At 36.3% G+C, this 9,541-nt stretch overlaps 1 protein-coding gene across 1 annotated transcript; it reads right to left on the bottom strand.

The window, feature by feature from the left end:
* Window positions 1–7,572: 7,572 nt before the first annotated feature.
* LOC145070393 (Ribosomal protein L7Ae/L30e/S12e/Gadd45 family protein) lies at window positions 7,573–9,016 on the bottom strand. The gene is made up of 5 exons (XM_079017338.1): window positions 8,879–9,016; window positions 8,627–8,747; window positions 8,247–8,350; window positions 7,943–8,074; window positions 7,573–7,843 (listed from the first exon to the last, which is right to left on the bottom strand). Exons 1-5 carry the CDS (start codon window positions 8,879–8,881, stop codon window positions 7,817–7,819), a joined length of 387 nt encoding a protein of 128 aa, XP_078873464.1. The 5' UTR covers window positions 8,882–9,016; the 3' UTR covers window positions 7,573–7,816.
* Between the last annotated feature and the right edge of the window lie 525 nt (window positions 9,017–9,541).

Here is a 9,541-nt window from a genome sequence, read left to right as displayed (position 1 = left end):
AGATGATGAAGGATTTTTGATGAATTCCGATGATGAAGCTGTGGCATTATATTCAAACAACAGATTTAAAAAGTTTTTCAAAAAGCCTTTTAATCTAAAAGGGAAGATGAATGATGCGAAGAATGTTACCACAAGGACTGGAGGGGATGAGAGGAAGAAGATGGAGAAAATAGAGGAAAAACCGAAAAATGCGAATGAAGAGAAAAAGTTGAAAGGTGATTCAGGAATCTATTGTCATTATTGTAATGGTGCGAACCACTTTGCAGCTGACTGCATGTTGCGAAAGAGAGAAGAGAAGAAAGAAAAAGTCAAAGATGAGGCATACTATTCTGAGAAGATTGAAGAGTTACGTGCAAAGACCAAAGGAGTGTCATTGGTTGCGAAAGGAGAAACTACTGAAGAAGAAAGTGGAACTTATCAGATCTGGTCTTCAGGATCTGATGATGAAGAAATGAGGCATCCCACACATGGAGCAATGTTCGCAAGCTTTGAGGAATGCGAAGAGAAAATATCAGGGAAATGCTTTGTGTCAAAATCCACTGACAAATCACCCATGACAACCAAGGTACGTACAATTCTTGAATCTTTTAATATTCCTTTATCTGCTTATGATGCTGAAATTGTTTCATTTGATGATACTGTGGCTTATTTTGATTCTGTTATTGTGTCTGCTAGTAATGAAGCTAAGAAATTAAATGTGCAACTTAGTGAGACACGAAGAGAGTTAGAAATAAAGAAGAGCAGAGTTGAAAAATTAGAATTGCAAGTCAAAAATATAGACTGTGATAGGAATAATCTTACTAATGATGTTAGGTTATTACTAGCACAGAGAAACATCTATTGTAATTCTGCAAAACGCTTGTATGCAAAATTAACAGCTTTACATCACTCTTCTGATATTAGCAAAGAACAACATAGAAAACTTTTACCTTTTCTTGAGTATGAACGTGAAAAAGTTGATGTTGTTTCTTATGATTGCGAAAGCACAATTGCTCAATTTGACAAAATACCTGATGATAGATATGCATATGGTATTGTCAAAATTGATGAATTTCTGAATGCTGATGAATTGGTTAACATTGTCAATGAAAGTTTGACAAAGAGTGAACAAGTAAAAATCATAAAGAAAACTGAAAATTCAAAGCTTGTCTCACAATTGAATTATGCTGATATTGATGAAAATTTTGATAATGTGAGTGAAATCAGTGAGATAGAAGAGGAAGAAGAGGTTGATTGTTCTTAATTGTCAATCATTAATATCACATCTAAGATCAAAGGTAAAGAAATAATAGTTGATTCAATAGTAGAGGATGAAATTAATAAATCTTCAACTTCGCAACATTGTATGTTTGATACTGTGGAAGTTGAAAGTTGGAAATATGATGACACAGATGTAAATAAAGAAGAAACAAAAGTTTCAACTGAAACACCTCAAAGGGTTGTTGTTGATCAAGTGTTTGAAGATACAAAAGAATTTGATAAAATTTTAAATGATAAAGGCGCACATTATTTGGAAACCAACACTGTGGTATATCCAAATTGTGTATGTACTGATAACAAAATTTTCCCAAATCAAATTTTTGTCACTACTGGAAATGCTGAGAAAGTTCATCCTGATTTTAATAAAATGATTGAAAAAGATAATCAAAAGTCCACAACTGAAAGTTTTTTCGCAAATCAAAGCACAGAAGAAAACAATTTAACCAAAAATCCTTATGTGTTTCAAAAACAAAAATCAACACAAAAATGGGTGGTTAAAGGTGAAAACTCAAACAAAGATTTTGAAAAAGATGAAAAATCAAAGGTTGAAGTGAAAATAAATTCTCATGAATTCAAATTGATGGTTGGAAATTTTTCAACAGAAAATAATGTTTCAAAAAGAAAAGCAAGAAAAGCAATATTCTGGCAAGTTGTGTCTAGTGAAAAATCAAAAGATGAAAAAGAGCAAATTTCAAAAACATCATCAAGTTTTCATAAACAAATCAACTCTGTTGACAAGGTTCCATATGTTCGCAAATATGACAACAAACGAAAATTTGAGAATTCGCAAAAATTTGCAAATAATCAAAAGTTTCACAATGTTGGCAAATTCACGAATACTTCATCAAGTTTGAAGAACTCAACTCAAGACAAAAAGAAATTTTCACCAAAACAACCGAATTTTCCAAATCCTTCAATATCAAAACCAAACAAAGTTTCATATACAAAAGGAAAATCTGATGTTAGAACATTCAATCATTGGTTTGAAGGAAAAGGACAGAAATATCAAAATGGCAAATTTTTAGAAGAACAAATCAAAAGTGCATTTGAGAAGTATACAAATAATTCTTCAACTGAGAGTACATCATCTAATAATTCGCAAGTTCCAGTTCAAAAATGGAAACCAGTTATCAAAAATGCGAATGTTGTGAAGGATAAGATTACAATCAATGGAAATCCAAAATTATTGAATGATTATATTTCAAAATCTAGAACTGATGATGTTGATATTATTGATTCAGTTACAAACAAAGTGAAAACATGGTTCTTAAATTCCAAAAATTTGTTTCACTCTACTAATGATGGACCCAAAAAGTCTTGGGTTCCTAAATTTTTTCAATAAATGCAGGTGATATGTGACGAGCAATATGATATGAAATGGTACATTGATAGTGGTTGCTCTCGTCACATGACTGGAAGAAAAGAAAATTTGCGAGATTACAGAAGCTTGGAAAATGCTGGAGTTGTCAAATTTGGAAATAATCCCAAAAGTGAAAGAGCCTTGCTTCCATGCGAAGGGTTTTATCGGTTCGCATTCTATAACGGTTACTTGACAGGCTGTCTACTAAAAATGGTTGGTATTCTATCCGGTTTTCGAGGAGATGTGACAGTTACTTTTTACAGCAAAGTACTCTTTTACAGTGATGATCCGAGATTCAAGGTGCCACATCGGATTACATTAAATGCATCCCGCTTTAATTTCAAATCAAAGCTTGAGTAACCTATAAAAGGGGCATGAAGAACACTGTGTACGGTTACGCAAACAAGAATTCTCACAAACCTTCAAAGCTTTCATCTTGATTCTATACTTCAAATTTCTTTCAAACCCTACAATGGCGGTCACAAACTCAAACACTGATGAGGTCCTTTCTCAATCCCTAATGAAGATTCAGAGCACAAACTATCAGGTTGATCCCAAAGTATCAGCTTACCCAGAAGAATTGAAGATGCTCATTGTGGCTTTGAAACGATCACCGTTGTCAACTGCCATGTTCCGATCCTTCCCGGTTCCGATGATCTGGTTATCCCATGCTGCATCCACGACTTCCTACAATCACACGGCGGATGTGATTACTTTCAACCTCATTAACAACAAGAGGGTGAAACTGTCCAAGAACTTGTTCGTGGAGTTCTTGGAGATTCCCAACAACCCACCTTTTGTGAAACCGGTCAACTCTCAGATTACCCACATGTTTAACGAGATGGGCCATCAACCGGAATTGGAGAAGATCAGTGATTTCCGGAAGTCGGGATTACCCTGTATTTGGAATTTTCTATTTGGAATTTTCCTCAGGTGTCTTACAGGAAGATCTGTTGGTCTAGACAGAGGAAGAGTCGAAGTGTATGCCATGGTAATGGGTATATACTATGACATCAATGTTGATTATGCAACTCAACTGTGGAAGGAATTCGTCAAAAGTCTTGAAAACACGAATTCGGAGAAGGGGATATCATGTGCTAGGTACTGGAGTCTGATCTTGGAGAAAATCTACGAAAAAGAAGCAATTCCGGTCGAAGCAGATGTCGAAGTGGCTGAGTTTTCACTTTACCAATTTCCAAAAGTCGTAGAAGATGATGAAGCCATATTCACCAAGGTAGCTCGCATTCCGGATGCGATGCTTCGCAAAGTGTCTCCTACTCACAAAGTGTTGGTGAGGTATTTGCGAAACATTGACACGGCTGATCAGTCGAGTGTCTTACCTGATGTTGCTTCTCCATCAAAGAAGAAGAAGGGGAGCAAGAAACCTGCGAAGGGTTCACCTTCACCAACTGTTCAAAAAGAAGAGGTGAAGAAAGTTGTTTTACCCTCCAAATCTGGAGTGTTAAAACAAATTCGCAAGGCAGAGGTGAGTAGTAAGGGAGTTACTATTCGCAATATTCCTGCACCAGTTTCTCCTGGGCAGAAAAGACAAAGGGCGGAAGATGTTGCGAAGAATATGCAACGCACACTGGTAAAGAAGAGGAAGATGGTGATTCACAATGAATCATCAGATGACGAAGTTGTCCCTGAAACTCCACCTATTTCTCTACCTATCACAACCATGGTAACTGTTCATTTACCTATTTCTCAACCTTCACAAATTTCACCACCTATTACTCGAAATAGATCTTACCAAATCAATTCATGAGGAGGTACCTATTTCGGATACGGTAGTCAACGTATCTGATACGGGGGCACCTATCCCAAGTTCTGCAACCACTCTACCCATCACCACCACTACATCCATATTCGGCCATGCCCTTCAGAACCCATTCACCACCCTTTTCCCATCCCAATCACCTGAAAATCCTATTCCTTCGCAACAAATGTCGGATCCAGAAGTCGAAGGAGGTGCTTTTGGTGGTATTCTTGATGACATCTCTTTTGATTCTGATGAAGAAGAAATTCCTGATCATATGCTGATGACAGGAAAACAATTCAAAATTCTTAATCAAAAATTGAAGACCATTATTCAATCACAAGCCGATTCAGGGAGAATGTCTTCGATTTCAGCAATGGAGGTGGATATAATGATTAAAGGGGCTGAGAAACGCATTTTGGAGAAAGTTGATCAGTCTTATAAAAATAACGAACTCCGAGTGCAAGCTCAAGGGAATAATTTCACGACTACCCTTAAAGATATTAAAGTTGCAAACAAAGAAAGACATCTTCTCTTTATCCAAGATGTAAAGAAAGTTCGTGAAGACGTCAACTTTAATATTCAAGAGTTGAAGTCAGACATTGCGAAGGATCTGCAAGCAGTAAATACACGACAGGAAGATCTTCACAAGCAGGTTGCGGAAATCTCATCTCAACTACACAATCTCAACAACATTCCTGTTGCTGATGATCAAAAGGCTGCTACCATGGAGAAGTTTGATATCCTGATCAAATTGTTCACGGAGCTCAAATCCGCAGTTTCGCAGTCTTCTACTTCGCAAATCCTTACTCCAGAATTCTTGTCTCTAAAGATTAACACTTTAGAACAAGCCATTCAGAAGGCTCTAGCTCCGATATCGAACTTTAGTTCTTTACTTCCGACGGGTGCTCCACCTGTTTTCACAGGGGCGCAAGGGGGAGAGAAGAGTCGAAGTAAAGAAGTTGATGCGAAATCAGTGGGGAAAGTCATTTCGACTCAACTGGTTGCAACTCTTCCAATCCCTACCAAACCGATTTCTTCAACAACAATAACCACAAAAACAATTTCTAAGGGAATTGTTATTGGAGGAAACGAAGGAGGTTCGAGTTCTCAACCTCAGAAGGATGTATCAGGGAAGGGAAAGGGCATCCTTTATGAAAAATCAAAAGAGGAGATAAAAGCCGATGCCGAAGCTGAACTAGAAAGGATGAGACAGGTCCAAAGCATAATGCGACAATGTGCAGGTGATCCTCCCTCAATAAACAAAGGCGATCCTGCGAAGCTTTACTCTTACGAAACGATAGAGTCTAAAGTAGTAGCAAGGGAGATGTACGAGTTCGAGAAGAAGCCAAAACGAAGTTACGATATTGCGAACTCAGATCACTGTCAGCTGGACTTCCCTATCAACGAAATGATGTTCATCACAGCGCAGTACAAGATCAGTGAGAAATTTGATAACCCAGATGACTACACTCACATGAAAATCAGATTTCATGCTGTTCTTGCGAAGAATCCTGATGAAGTCTGGTCCCTGATGAAGATCAAGAAGGTGCTCACGATAAAGAAAGATGTTCTGTTCGAAGACATGCTTCAGAATTTTCGATATTATGTCATCAGGGCAGACAACAAACAATATGACTTCACTATTGCTGACTTCCCACTAATGAACTGCAATGATCTTATTCAAGTAGCTTTGATTCTGAAGCACATGGAAGAGAACAAACTTAAAGGCTCAGAGACTGATGTTTTCAAAGTCGGGTTCGCACATGTGAAGACTTACATCGACAACTACTTCGATTGTCTTGCACTGACTGATGAGGAGTTGGCGAATGTGCTTGGAAGAGAAGTGAAGGTTCCATGGGAAGATACTTTGACACAATCAGCATTGTCGAAGTATGTTGTGGGTGAGATTTGCCTTAAACCATTTGGCATGGTGTTTTCAGGAAGAGACACTAAGGGCAAACCGAAGAAGTTCTTGTTCAAAGCTTCAGAAATCGAAAGATACAATTCTTCGCAATATACACACTTCATTGTACGTATGAATAATTGCAAGAAAAACAACGAAGGTGACAAGAAGGACTTGAAGAAGGTGATCTCCTGGTATGGAGAAGTGCGAAGAACAATTCACTCTGCAATTCAAATGTTTTTAGGTTGAATTGTATCGACTGTTTACAAAGGGGGAGAATGTAGGTGTTAAGTTGTAAAAGTCGAATAGTGTCTTGTAATGATTCGCATTTTGTATGTATTTTACTAAGTCTATGTTAAATGCGAAGTGTAGCATGCGAAGTTTCAATGTATTAGACTTAGTATATTTTTTGTAAGTTCCCTATAAATAGGGACGTAGGCTTGAAGTAGAAAAAAAAAATTGAAACAGAAAAACTCTTTTCAGCTTATTCTGTAATCAGTCTTAATAAAACGAGATCTGATTATTATTTACTTCGTGTGTTCTTTATCATTCATCATTCAAATCTATTGTTCCACATCTTAATTCTCGATAACAATTCTCACAATCATGACACCTAGGCTAATCTACACTTGTCAAAATAACCAACTGGTAACTTAAGTGACAGAATACTATCACAATCGTAACGATACTAAACACAACATCATTCTAAAACTCATTTTGCTATACAAAACTTAAATACAAGACAAAATGCAATCCTAAAAAAAACTAAAAAACCCATGTAGTCAAACAAAAATTTTTCTTTTTTTTTCCAGCTTTTTCTTAAAGCAAAAAGATGTAGTTCTCAAAACCTTCGTGTCAAACATGTTCATATTCAAAGGGCTTCCTCATGATCATATATGAAAAAGACATAACTCTACTTCTACTTATTATCAGAAATCATCCCTAGAAAACAATTTTAAGGTAAATTATATGGCATATATAACCAATCATGAATCGATTAGAATAAAGAAAAAAAGTTTAAAACGGATAAAAAAAAACCTATAACTTCAGCACTTCATAGTTCTTAAACCCTAATAAACATAACTAGTATCTCCACATGACATAAGATGTTTTACAGCAATTCAAAACTATTCAAAAACTCAAAGCAGCATTTTCAAGAGTTTTATCAGGCATTCAGCCCTTTAATTTTTGAAGCCTCAAAACCCTTGTATCAAAAACAATTTCAAGAAACAATGGATCAAACAAAACCAATATTTCAAATCAACCAAGAACTAACATAGTTAATAATGGCTCAAAAAAGTTTTATCAGTCATTCAACACTTGTTTATAGATGAAAATGTCAGCACAAAAATGAAATCTGACTCACTGAAACATAACTCCAAAAGAAATAAAAAGAGTACTAATCATCATAATTCATAATTTAAAAAAAAAAAAAAAAAAACAAACAAACTCTAGTAAACAGAATAATCATCACCACTCTCAGTCAAAGCCCCTCTTACCCAGGCCCATCACACCGAATCTCCATTGTTTCTTAAATCAACAGCTTCTCAATTGCATCCTGCAACTCCCACAAACAAAATGGTCAAAATCCATATATAAGACAGAACAAATTACAAAACAAGTTGTACAAAAAAGACGTAAATGCCCTCATCATTACCTTGAGCTGCTGTATTTGGGATCTCAATTGACTTCCTTCATTAGAGGTCACTGAACATGCAATAACAGCTCTAGTAACTCCACATGCTCTCCCAAGTGCTTCCTTTGAGGGGACAAAAACATAGGGTACATTCTGCAAAAACCATCCAAGATCAATCATTCATATCAATTTCCAGAAAAAAGATTGTTTTTTTTTTCATTTTATGTTCTCATCATAAGAATATATATGCAAAATTTCACCAAACAATTAGTTCATCTATTGATTCGTGAGTGTAAAATCACATAAGTTATCAGACTAAACGTACCTTATCTTCAGCCAGAAGTGGAAGATGAAGAAGAATTTCAAGAGGCTCAGCATCAGCTGCCATCACTACAAACTCTGATATACCTCTGTTCAGAGTCTTTGTAGCTGTAATTCAGAGGGATTGTTAAAATTAATCAACTTCACAACAAAAGGACACATAATTATATGTATAGAATCTCTATCAAGCTCGCAAACAATTCACTGATATTAATTGAATGGGTGGATTGTTAAAATCTATATCGTGAATGCAAACACTTAGGGTAGACTGTTCGGAAATCACTCTGATTTAGGATAAATAATGTTACAATCTCTGGTGTTCATAAACATTAGATCTGACAACGTAATCGGGAGAATTAGGGTTTGTGGGAATAAAAATCGTACCTTCGTTGGCACCTTTCTTGAGTTGTTTGTAATTGGCAGCTTGTTGGACGAGATCCAGTATCGTTATTGTAAGCTGAGCATCGGCCAATGGATACGCTTTTGGATTGACGGCTTCTCCTGTCTGCAAAAGAAATTGAAACGAAAATCAAAGAAATTAGGATGAATTGGAGACATGTGTGGTTGTTGTTGAACACAAAGCACAAAGTGGAACACAAATTCAAAGGTGGGAGACGATAGAGAAAGAGAGATCACCATTTTTTTCGGCGGATAGGCTGAAAGAGAGAGAGGTGCTAGGGTTTTGCGGAGAAATAAGAGGTAGCTAGGGTTTTACCGAGTAATGAAAGGGGGCTAGGGTTGTAGAAGAAATGAGACGATGTATGAAAGCCTACAGAAAGCTTTTTGACCATGTAACGACGTCGCATCCCTTTAAGTAGTTCAAAAAAAAAAAAAAATTTCTTTTTTTCATTTTTTTTTTTGTTATCATGGGTTTGAGCCATAACACTCTACATCATAGATTCACATTCAAACCGGTCCGACCTAATTCTAAATGCGCCAAAAATCTAGTTTCATAAGGACCGATTTTGGTAAGATCAGCTCGGTTTAGCAATTCAATAACTTTCGTATATATCACTACCGCAATCGGGGTTAAAAAGCGGGTCATGTAACCTGCTCAAAGCAAACAAACGATTGCGGTCAATCATGAACTAACATTTTTTTTAATCTGTTTTCTTTAAAGATTAACGATTGTATAGTCGTGGGCACCGGTTTTTGGCATTTTGGCTATAAATATGAGTGGTTCACTTGGTTCAGTAGAATACGTGTTCTCTAATACTCAATTATCGATAAATTACATGTTATGGACTTTTTGTAAGACGGTTGAAAAAATCTTGTAAGATAGAAGAATTTCACTTAGAC

This window comes from Lactuca serriola, chromosome 8 (assembly GCF_051521515.1).
Source record: "Lactuca serriola cultivar US96UC23 chromosome 8, Lser_US96UC23_V15, whole genome shotgun sequence".
Classification (NCBI taxonomy): domain Eukaryota; kingdom Viridiplantae; phylum Streptophyta; class Magnoliopsida; order Asterales; family Asteraceae; genus Lactuca; species Lactuca serriola.
Note: the sequence above shows the minus strand (reverse complement) of the source record. Positions and strands in the feature narration are given on the sequence as shown.

Bases quoted from the DNA above. Each gene is read 5' to 3' on its own strand.
- LOC145070393 (XM_079017338.1), bottom strand. The intron at 8,075-8,246 runs GTACGTTTAGTC...TGGTTTTTGCAG, and splicing joins CACTTCTGGCTGAAGATAAG to AATGTACCCTATGTTTTTGT. The intron at 7,844-7,942 runs GTAATGATGAGG...TGGGAGTTGCAG, and splicing joins CCCAAATACAGCAGCTCAAG to GATGCAATTGAGAAGCTGTT.